The 12,232-nt window shown below is 50.2% G+C and overlaps 1 protein-coding gene across 2 annotated transcripts in view; it reads right to left on the minus strand.

The window, feature by feature from the left end:
- The window catches only part of YDJC (YdjC chitooligosaccharide deacetylase homolog), a 129,715-nt gene that overhangs the window by 10,565 nt on the left and 106,918 nt on the right, over positions 1-12,232 (minus strand). For both annotated transcript variants that reach the window (XM_086942723.1, XM_086942722.1), the window contains exon 5: positions 11,352-11,529. In XM_086942723.1, coding sequence (XP_086798849.1) covers positions 11,352-11,529 — 178 coding nt within the window. The remainder of the gene's footprint in view (positions 1-11,351; positions 11,530-12,232) is intronic.

Here is a 12,232-nt window from a genome sequence, read left to right on the forward strand (position 1 = left end):
AACCCTGTCTGGGACGGTGCGAACACCGCCCTTGACAGGAAACCCTTTGTCCAAGTGCTCCTCGCTGGAAGGACTCCCAGCAGCAGGAGGTCAGACTTGTGTCTGTGGTGGCAGCATCCATTTTGTGGAGCTGAGGCCTTCGTTAACTTTAACCGGGGTTCACAGTTACGTACATGTCGTGTCCCTCTAGAAGGGCGGAATGCTAACCTCGTCGCCAGAGGTGGTGAGAGGGCAGCATCCCGATTCGTATGACACCTTACTCGACATGTCTTGATAACGCGACACCGGAGTTACCGATGTGGTACGCGTTATCATGGAACAGCCATTGGGTCTCGATTCCGCAAGCTGCAACCGGGCTTGGCTCGGGCCAGAGCTTAGTTCACGCGAGCCCATGCACTCTGCCTTCAGGATTGTCAAGGCCTGCCATAGGAGTGACTGATAGGAACTCGGGTGTCCATTGGAGGGTTAGATATAGGGCTACTATATCTACAGCAAAGGGTGATTACACGACTTTGCCCCAGCTGTCATGCAGCCAGTTGTGTCAAATTTAGGAGGCCAGCCAGGGGTGGCATAATACATGCTGCAGCCCCTGACGGCCCTGGGTACACCTACGCCCTGGGTTACAGGGTCTGATAAGGTGGCCCAGTACCAATTGGTAAATGCACCTAGGGTACATCTCGTAATTTATAAAGAGAACCGCCAGGCTGTGGGTCTGATTGGCAGGCCCACAGCCAGAGGAAGTCGTAAACCAGTGAAACAAAAGCAAAAAATCTGGGTGATCATAGGATTGCAGACCCTACTCTCCTACATGACCCCCCCCCAAACGTCGGAACAACTAACTAACCTTGACCAGGTAAGTCTTCTTGTTCTAAGTGGAAATATCTGGAGAGCCCATCGGCATTGCCATGATCAGTACCAGGTCTATGTTCCACTGTGAAGTCCATCCCCTGTAGGGAAATGGACCACCTAAGCAGTTTGGGGTTTTCACCCTTCATCTGATTTAGCCACAAGAGGGGCTTATGGTCGGTCTGAATCTTGAAGTGAGTGCCAAACAAGTATGGCCTCAGCTTCTTCAGGGCCCAAACCACAGCAAAGGCCTCCCTCTCAATAGCTGACCAATTCTTCTCTCTAGGGGTCAGCCGTCTGCTTATAAAAGCAATGGGCTGGTCTTGACCATCAAAATTCAGTTGAGAAAGAACAGCTCCCACACCCAACTCAGAAGCATCTGTTTGGACAATGAATGGTTTGGAGTAGTCCGGACTCTTGAGGATAGGCGCCGTGCACATGGCCTGCTTTAGGTCATCGAATGCTTTTTGACAGCTCGCTGTCCACTGAACCTTTTTTGGCATTTTCTTACTTGTCAGTTCATTTAATGGTGTCACGATGGACCCATAGTTCCTGACAAACTTCCTGTAGTATCCAGTCAGGCCCAAGAAAGCTCGAACCTGAGTCTGGGTGGTTGGAGGAGCCCAGTCCCTGATTGACTGTATCTTGCTCTCCAGTGGCTGAACCTGACCTCCACCTACAAGGTGGCCCAGGTATACAACCTGTGTCTGCCCTATCTGGCACTTGGTGGCCTTGATAGTGAGACCTGCTGCTTGCAGTGCCTCTAACGTCTTCCGCAGGTGGACCAGGTGATCCTCCCAGGTGGAGCTAAAGACAGCAATATCGTCAAGATACGCCGCACAGAAGTCATCCAGCCCAGTAAGGACATGATTCACCAACCGTTGGAAGGTGGCAGGTGCATTTTTCAGACCAAAGGGCATCACCACGAACTGATAATGCCCACCAGGGGTTGAAAATGCTGTCTTAGGCTTGGCGTCCTCAGCTAACCTGATTTGCCAATACCCAGCTGTCAGGTCAAACGTGCTTAAGTAGTTGGCCGAAGCCAGCCTATCAATAAGCTCGTCTGCCCTTGGTATTGGGTGGGCGTCAGTCTTAGTGACTGCATTGAGACCCCTGTAGTCTACGCAGAACCTCATCTCTCTCTTACCACCCTGGGTGTGAGGTTTCGGCACTAGAACTACGGGACTAGCCCAAGGGCTATCCGAGGGTTCAATGACTCCCAGCTCCAACATTTTCTGCACTTCACTTTTGATGCAGTCTCTGACGTGATCAGGCTGCCTGTAGATTTTACTCTTTACGGGCAGGCTGTCACCAGTGTCGACTTCATGGGTGCACCAATCGGTCTGACTGGGTGTCAGAGAAAACAGATGTCGGAACGACTGAAGAACCTGTTTACAGTCGCTCTGCTGATGGTCGGAGAGGCTGCCGCAAAAGACAACACCATCTACCGAGCCATCGTCAGGATTCTGAGAGAGCAGGTCGGGGAGAGGGTCACTCTCCTCCTCCTGTCCCTCATCTATGGCCATGAGCAAACTCATGTCCTTCCTGTCGACATATGCTTTTAGCCTGTTGACATGAAGCACCCTGTGGGGGCTCCGGGGAGTTCCCAGGTCGACCAGGTAGGTGACCTCTCCCTTTTTCTCCAGGATGGTGTGGGGCCCGGACCATCTGTCCTTGAGTGCTGCTGGGGCCACTGGCTCCAACACCCACACCTTCTGTCCGGGCTGGTAAACAGTCCAGACAGCCTTTTGGTCATGCCAAGCTTTTTGGAGTTCTTGGCTGGCCTTAAGGTTTTCGGATGCCTTCTCCATGTATTCAGCCATCCGCGAGCGGAGGCCGAGCACATAGTCCACTATGTTGGCTGCAGGCTTTTTGAGAGGTCTCTCCCATCCTTCCTTCACCAAACACAGGGGTCCTCTTACAGGATGCCCGTACAAAAGTTCAAAAGGGCTGTAGCCAACCCCCTTCTGTGGGACTTCTCTGTAGGCGAACAAGAGGCAGGGGATCAGGACGTCCCATCTACGCCGAAGCTTTTCCGGTAGTCCATGAATCATCCCTTTTAGGGTCCTGTTGAATCTCTCAACAAGCCCATTGCATTGTGGATGATAGGGTGTAGTGAACTTGTAGTTGACACCACATTCCTTCCACATAGCAGTTAAGTAGCTCGACATAAAGTTTGCACCTCTGTCGGAGACGACCTCCTTAGGGAAGCCCACTCTGGAGAATACTCCAACTAGGGCTCTTGCCACAACAGGGGCTGTAGTGGTCCTAAGGGGAATAGCTTCAGGATACCTGGTGGCATGATCCACTACCACCAGTATAAACTTGTGCCCTGATGCTGTCGGTGGTTCCATGGGACCGACGATGTCGATCCCCACCCGTTCAAAGGGCACCCCCACCACAGGCATTGGTATAAGGGGGGCCTTTGTCGTGCCACCTGACTTACCACTGGCTTGGCAAGTGACACAGGAGCGGCAAAACTCCTTGGTATCTTCGTTCATGTGAGGCCAGTGAAAGTGCGAGACAAGCCTGTCCCACGTTTTCGTCTGGCCTAAGTGACCTGCCAAGGGAATCTCGTGGGCCAAGGTAAGTAGGAAACCACGCTGAGACAAGGGGACGACCAGCCTCCTGGTCATGCCAGGCTTGGGGTCTCTTGCCTCAGTGTACAGGAGTCCATCTTCCCAGTATACCTTGTGGGTACCTGTGGCGTTCCCAGCAGCCTCAGCAGCAGCCTGCTGTCTGAGGGGTTCAAGAGAAGGGCAGTCTAATTGGTCCTTCCCCAGATCTTCCCTTGAGGGTCCCCCTGAGCCCAAGAATTCAACTTGATCAAGTTCGAACTCTCTCGGCTCAGTTTCCCTCAATTCCTGTAGGTCAGCCTCCTCTGAGACTTGATCCTCGACCTGGGGCAAGGGGGAAGGCGCAGCCTTAACCCTACTGCTCTTTTTCTTGGGAGGTGTCTGGTCCGTTGTTCCAGGATCCAGCACCTGTTCAGTGGGGCATTTCCTGACCTGTGACCTAGTCACAGCGAACACATGTGCTGGCAAACCTAACATTTCCATGTGAGTCCGGTGCTCCACTTCTGACCATTGTGACGACTCCAAATCATTGCCCAACAAACAATCCACTGGGAGGTCTGGACTAACTACAACCTTCTTTTGGCCAGTTACCCCTCCCCAGGAGAAAGCTACAATTGCCATACTGTGATTGGTAGTGACATTGCTTGCATTGGTCACCAGGAATTCTGTACCTGGCATGATCTGTCCAGGGTCCACAAAGTTAGGCGTCACCATGGTGACGCTGGCACAAGTGTCCCTATAGGCCTGAGCCATCTTTCCATTTATGAAAGGCGTCTGTCTGTATTTGCCCAAAGTATTGGGGCTTACGTCAGGGGACACGTCTACGTCCCCTGTACTGACAAGGACAGCCTGAGTGAGTGTGCCAACTAAGTTGTCACGCCCCTCAGAACCCAGGGTTAACCCTACTAAACCCTTGGGAGGCGCACTACCACTGCTGACTGTACTAGGGGGCACAGGTGCCTTAGGGGCTGCAGTGGCAGGAGTCTGCCCTCCTCCTTTCTTGGTGCACTCACTAAACCAGTGAGACTTACTTTTACAGTACTGGCACCATCGTTTGGATTGGCCTTCTTTCTTCTTTTGGGGAGCCTGACCCCCACCCTCTTTGGGTTGTTGGGGACCTGTCGAAGACTTCTGGTCATTTTGTTCCCCCTTAGAATCTTTACCCTTCTGGTCTGCTTTCTTCTGACCACCTTGATTCTGGCCCTGGTTCTGTTTGACTCTCGTACGAACCCATTTGTCTGCCTTCTGCCCCAATTCTTGAGGAGAGGTCAGATCCGAGTCGACAAGATGCTGATGCAACAACTGGTTCTGACAATTGTTTAAAATTTGTTCTCTCATCATCAAATTATACAATCCTTTGTAATCAGTAACCTTACTGCCCAGCAACCAGCCCTCAAAAGCCTTAGTGGCACAATCGACAAAATCAGACCAATCTTGAGACTGCGTTTTCTGGGTATCCCTGAACAGCACCCTGTACTGCTCAGTGGTTAGGCCGAACCCTTCAACGAGTGTATTCTTCAAGACTTGGTAATTGTTGGCGTCCTCTACCCTTGTGGTGAGGAGCTTGTCTCTTCCTTTACCTTCAAAGGAGAGCCACAAGATAGCTGCCCACTGACTCTGGGGAACGCCTTGCACAGTGCAGGCCCTCTCCAAAGCAGTAATCCATTTGTGGATGTCGTCCCCTTGTTTAAAGGGGGGCACTATCTTCCCAAGGTGTTTCGTATCGAAACTCTTTTCCCTATTACTAGGTACATTGCTGCCACCAGTGGGGACTGCCCCACTTAACTGTTGCTCTCTAGCGAAAGCAAGCTTTTCCTTGGCCAGGGCAAGTTCTTCCCTTTCGATCCGCAGATTAGCTGCCCTTTCCTTCGCTTCGTACACTCTCCTCTGGGGGGACGTCATCCCTCTTTGAGAAGAGTTGTGAGAGCCGTTGGTATGAAGGGATCTGCCAGAGCCTCTTGATAGAGATCTGGCTCGTCCATTCCCCATGTTAAGCTGACCTGATAGTGGCCCCAGGGGTCCCCCAGTACCGCTATCATGTTTGCTTAAGTTGGACCTGCTTAGTCTGACGACTTCTACCTGTCCCTTATCTGCCTCGTCCCCAGAGAGATCCTCATCCTCATCCTCCTCCACATCCTCGTTCTCGGTTGCGAGATGAATGAGGTCAGGATCGTCTCGGGTTCCCTCGAGGGGAGGCATGTCTCCTTCTGGATTAGAAGAGCTACGAAGTTTCTCAGCTCTCCTGGCATCATAAGTCTCCAAGAGACCAATCAGAAAGGACGTTGTGGGGTTAGACCCCTGCTGAATCTTCCGGGAGTGACACAATCGTCTTAACTCCTTGAAGCTCAGCACAGTATATCCTGAAGGGATGACCTGTGGAGGGTCAACTGACACAAGGGGAGACTCAGAGTTTCCTCCTTGGCCCGACATACTGTTTCTAGTGTGGTGTAAGTGATGCACCTACCTACACTATGTGTTTTCCTACTTTTCCCTTGCTAAGAGTTGTAGCCAAGGTGTGCTAAGCCTTGAGGAGCTACAACAGCTGGTTCAGTAGAACTCAGAGTATTCTAAGCTTTTAGTTATATGTACTAACAGTACTTGTGCGATCTTTCAACAAGATATTCTTAGGATACGTGTGGTAAAACAACAGCAAGCTCAAATCCCAACCGCTGCTCACCAATGTGAGAAGTTGGCCCGATATGCAACGTTCGCTATTCTAGCGACCGCTATGTATCGTTCCAACGACCCTTATGGTGTTTGGTTGTAAGTCAACCTATAGACCAGCTATCCTAGTAGCGTGGATACGAGCAGTCTAAGGCTAAAGACTCGAGAGGGCGCGTTAAGCCAGCTGTTTACCACACATGTACCCCTTGAACACCCAGTGAAAGGACACCACACAAGTGTTATGAAAATAAACAGTATATTTATTAAGAATCACAACAGCCCTGTACTCTTTATGAGGACAGGGTACTAAGCACAACCAAATCTCTTTAGCAAATACTTCAAGTGCACGTTTAAAGACAAGTGTCCGAGGACACGGAAAGGTTAAGGCAAGTCGGAAGCGAGGGACTCGGGACCCTAGAGTAAGGAGGCTATGCAGGCACCGAAATGCCGAGTTACCTAGCCACGAGGGCTGCGGCTGCAAGTCTTACAGGCGTCGGGGTCTTCGCTGACGAGCCAGGAGCCGGAAGAAAAGGAGTTGCTGGCCGGCGACCAGTGGTGTATAGTTCGTAGAGATTGATGAAACCTGAAAGCAGAGGGGACCAAGTTCGTACTACTAGCCAGTAGTCAGAGGGTACCAGGAAGGCACCGGTTGGCCGTCACCTCGACCAGGTGAGTGGGCGACGCTCGGCTCTGCAGTCTCACGGACCAGGAGGCGTTGTCGGCGACCACGGTGGAGGTGCGAGCTGTCCCACGACGGATGTCGCTGTCGGCGTCTTGGGTGGACCAGGAGGGTCCGGGGTGCTTCTCGGAAAGATGGAAGCAAGGGCCAGTCTGGAGCAACCAGACCGGCAGTGTTGATTCTTGGTCGTCGTCACGGAAGGGCACAAGCCAGCGGCAAGTGACCAGACAACGTGCTGAGCAGTGAGCAGAAGGGCCCCACGCAGATCGTGGAGATGCTGGGAGACTGCACTTCGGTGCTGGAGCGGCTCAGGGTCGGGGCTTCTCGGACCCCAGAGCACTCACCAGAGAGTTACCTCGATGGTCGTGCTGGTTTTAAGAGCGTGCAGGTTCTGATGATGGCCGGTCCCTCGAGGTCTCGTCGCACCCACAGATCACAGCTGAGCTGATGACGTGGGTAGAGGTCAGAGGTGCCAGGGAAGCCGGTTCTCGTCGAGCTGGGCCGTCGGATTCCTTGAGGAAGGACTTACAGCAAACCGCAGAGTTCTTAGATGGTGCCCGCTGATGCAGGGTGACTACTCCTTAGCCACAAGGGAGAAATCTTAAGAAGAGTCTTGAAGTCCTTTCGTAGAAAGTATTCTTGATTCAAAGATGATCTAATTTGGAAGGGTCCCCGCTCCGGCCTTTATCCTAAAGAAAGGGGTGGGTACATGACTAGGTCCTGCCCTAAGGGTGGGACCAGGAAGGGGGGTAGTTACACCCCTCTCCCCTGCCGGACTTTCCCCAGGCCAGGGCTGTCGCCCCTGGAACTGGTTCTAACCGGCAGATGCGTAGTGAGCACCGGGGTGCCACTCCGCAGTCACCTTCTCGCAAAAGCCCTACCTACCCAGAATACACAAACCCTGTCTGGGACGGTGCGAACACCGCCCTTGACAGGAAACCCTTTGTCCAAGTGCTCCTCGCTGGAAGGACTCCCAGCAGCAGGAGGTCAGACTTGTGTCTGTGGTGGCAGCATCCATTTTGTGGAGCTGAGGCCTTCGTTAACTTTAACCGGGGTTCACAGTTACGTACATGTCGTGTCCCTCTAGAAGGGCGGAATGCTAACCTCGTCGCCAGAGGTGGTGAGAGGGCAGCATCCCGATTCGTATGACACCTTACTCGACATGTCTTGATAACGCGACACCGGAGTTACCGATGTGGTACGCGTTATCATGGAACAGCCATTGGGTCTCGATTCCGCAAGCTGCAACCGGGCTTGGCTCGGGCCAGAGCTTAGTTCACGCGAGCCCATGCACTCTGCCTTCAGGATTGTCAAGGCCTGCCATAGGAGTGACTGATAGGAACTCGGGTGTCCATTGGAGGGTTAGATATAGGGCTACTATATCTACAGCAAAGGGTGATTACACGACTTTGCCCCAGCTGTCATGCAGCCAGTTGTGTCAAATTTAGGAGGCCAGCCAGGGGTGGCATAATACATGCTGCAGCCCCTGACGGCCCTGGGTACACCTACGCCCTGGGTTACAGGGTCTGATAAGGTGGCCCAGTACCAATTGGTAAATGCACCTAGGGTACATCTCGTAATTTATAAAGAGAACCGCCAGGCTGTGGGTCTGATTGGCAGGCCCACAGCCAGAGGAAGTCGTAAACCAGTGAAACAAAAGCAAAAAATCTGGGTGATCATAGGATTGCAGACCCTACTCTCCTACACCGGGGATGCCTGGTTTCACCTTGGAGATACCCAGAAGGGACCATCTCACAGGGAAAGCCAGGACGGGTTCCCCAGCGGTCCTCAGCAACAGGACGCTCCCGGGCAACAGTGCGCTTTACAAGTCCCTCACATTTACATTTTTATTTACGTGTTGTTTTTAACACGGATAAATAAAAGGCATTAGCTTACACTTTCGCAAATGCGAGACCTATTGCATTGCAAATGCGAGCGCCCATTGCATTGCAAATGTGAGCGCCAATGCTATAAATATAGTAAAAAAGTGTTAGGAGAGAGGACTAAGTGAGGAAATAGTGCTCGGAGGCTGTAATTAAAGCCTACCGAGTAACACACTAAACAGGAGGTGTTACCATGAGAGGGTAAAAAATGAGACAGGGCGGTACTAAGGAGGGACTACTAAGACTTTTGACCAATGAACAGCCACAGTTTACAGTGGACAATGACACAATCCAATTCGGGTGGAGAGTGGGCGGGTGGAGAGTGGGCGGAGCTTCAAATCTCTACCCAAATACAGCATGCCTCGCAGAGCAGCGCATGCACTGCCCAGGCTCGACCTAATAAGGAGACACTTAATGTACGGATTTTATAAAAAAGGTCATTTTACCCTGCAGGCTAAATGTCTTGTTTTTGTTCCTTGCCCATATACCCTCCTGAAGTTTCCAAAGAATTCAGTTAACTTCGCCTCAGATGAGTTGCAGGGGCACATACTGCATCTCCAGTTAAGCAACAGACAGCATCAACAAAGCGGTCATGTAAATGGTCATCATTAGCAAAGCCCTATGCAAAGAGTCTAGATAACCGTGAATAATAATTGAGGAAGTCACTACATCACGGTTTCTACCTGTTGCTGCCATGCAACAGTTTAGCAAGGCCTTGTAACTTCCTGTGACATGTGTTGATGGTCAACAGCAAGGATTCATCATCAGGAATTCATCTCGACATCAATGGCTTATTCTCCAAGTCCAGGGCTGCCTCTCAATGTCATGGGCCACGGTTCAACACAATGGCTCGGTCTCAAAGTGAAGTTCTCTTTCTCACTGATCGTTAAGACCTCACTTATGGCGAGGAACCCTCCCAAAGCACCAAAGAGACATAATAGTTAAAGGAGATGGTGCTGCAGCTCAATATTGCTTAGAAATACATGGGCATCACTTTAATTCAGTTGTGCTTATATTGTACATGGCTACCCTACAACGGCCGTCCAACGCTGAAAACCTGTCAACTTATCGAGTCCTAAGTACACAGCCAAGTTTTAAATAATTTTCTAGAACAACTTTCATCCTCTGTCTTCCTCGACCTAGTGGGAATGTCGCTCCACAGCTGTGCCACTAGGAAAGAGAGGAATCTACCTCCACTTCCTACTTTGCGCACTCTTGGTATTTCAGCTAACTTCAGGGAGGATGATCTTCGTGCTCTCCAGGGTGCGTATGGACGAATCGTGGAATAAAGTATTTGAGGGCCTTTTTAATGAAAAGTTCCAAGAGCAATACATAGCGACTGAAATTGAATTCTTTGTTTCAATGAAAGCCTGTGCACAGCGGCAAGAGAGCCAGATACAAATTGATGCCTTGGTATCTTAAGTAAAGAATTGATACTTGTATAGCGCACTACTCACCCGCAAGGGTCTTAAGGCGCTTGTACGAATACAGCTGTGGAACCCATCCTGGCTTTCCCTGTGCGGCGTCCACTCCTGGGCACCCCCAAGGTGGAGGCCAGGCATCCCTATCGATGTGGGGGCCGTTGTGGAGATTAAGCAAGCTATTGCCCAGAGTTGCAGAGTGGAACTCCATGATTGGAATAGGCACCGAGGCTAGAATTATCAGGTCCGTGGAATTTTGAGCACGAGACTAGCCGAGGCGGGGAATTGAACCCTGGTCCCGGGCTAGACCTCTGCATCAGGGCCGGCCGCTCTAATCATTGAGCCACACTTCTCCACAAGTAGCAGCGTAGCTGCTGTGTGCTGGATCACCTGAAGTCTTTCCAACACATACAGCGGACAGCCAAGATAAAGGGAGTTTCCGTCATCGAGAAGAGAAAGAATCAATGAAGGCACCACTATTCGCAGAGAGGGCGGTGGAAAGAGGACTTATATCTTGCTAAGGGTTCTCATGATACCATAACAAGAGGACGACAATTTACGAACTTGGGTCTCAATGGTACGGTTCTCATCCAGCCGGAAGCCCAGATCCTTGATTACGGACTTTGGCTGGGGATTCAGACTATAAACGGATGCCCAACAGTTGATATTATTGTCGATCGCCAACACCTCAGTTCTGTCACCATTAATGTTCCGACAAAAACGTGCCATTCAGTCCGCAACCTCCTCGGACAATGCTCCCAATGATCAATATGACAATGATTACCCTGAGTGAAAGAGATGATGATCTGGGTATCATCTGCAAATGATACAATTGAGAGAACATACGATTGAATGAACTGCTCTAAAGGACTGACGCAAAGATTTTAAAAGTTTAGGACTAAGCAAGGAACCCCGAGGCACTCCACACTTAAGGGGGAAGGTAACAGAATAAAATGGCTCGTCATAAACCTGAAATGTTCTATCATCCAGAAATGAGGATAGCCAACGAAGTGCAACTCCTGGAAATTTCTGCAGCTGCTATTCTGTACCATAGATTATCATTGGAGAGTCATTCAAAAGAGGCACTTCGATCCATTAGGATCACTGCCCAGTTACCTCCTTGGTCCAGATTCATTTTCAGTTCCTCAACAATATCCACACAACTTCTTAAGGAGTGGAATGATCAGAAGTGGTGAAAGGCAGGTCTTACATCACTCGGAGACGCCCATGGACCATTACAATAAAATGCATGAATTTGTTGTATATTTGCAATCAGCCCTACCTTATTCCATGACTCCTGAAGACCTCCACTGTGTTCAGAGAATCCTTCTCTACACCCAGATAGAAGTCCATAAGGGCCTCTGGTATCCAACCACAGCCACGCAGACCTTGCTCAATGGGGACGCGGGTGTAGCGGATGCCATACTGCTCCAGCACGCTGGCAAACACCTGGCGAATTTCTGCAAGTCAGAAAGGAAGAGGTTAGGTCAACAATTTGAACAGTGCAGAAAAAAAGAACCATCTCAAAAACTGCTTACTCACAAGCACAATAGAGTGAAAATAGTTGTAAACTGATTGGACACGGAAAATATGCAAACAAATGAGACATTTTGATAAATACAAAGTAATTGTGAAGTGCCCAAAGGCCATTAATGCAGTCTCTGGACTACAGGCCACTACAGCTTATTATAGTAATGTGTTATGTTAGCGATTTCTTGGACAGAGCACAAGCACCATCCTCCATTTCCAAGACGTCTAGGTGCTATCATTATGTGGTTTTGGATGGGGCAGCATTAGGACCTTTGCCCTAGTAGAGTTAAGAATATCCATGTATTTCATTCTTTAGGAAAGAAACTCTTGTAGATTTTACCAAGATGAATTGGCAAAAATGCCTCAGTCTAAACATTTGGGAGTAAATCGATATAGCTCCAATCTTCAATCTTGGTATGGTGGAGACGCCTGTAGAAAGGTCTAAAATGGGGACTGTTAGAAATGATAGAACTGTGCCGTGGGGTATCCAGAGGACCAGACAGGCAGACAAAGAGATTTGTCAAGAGAGACTGAAATTCCACTCTAAGTTTTTTTCATGAGGATTACGATTCGAGCTGTTGTGTTCAATCCATGATTCAGTGCCTTGTAAACAGCCGATAGAATTATAGAAAT

Source organism: Lissotriton vulgaris, chromosome 11 (genome assembly GCF_964263255.1).
Source record: "Lissotriton vulgaris chromosome 11, aLisVul1.2, whole genome shotgun sequence".
Classification (NCBI taxonomy): Eukaryota; Metazoa; Chordata; class Amphibia; order Caudata; family Salamandridae; genus Lissotriton; species Lissotriton vulgaris.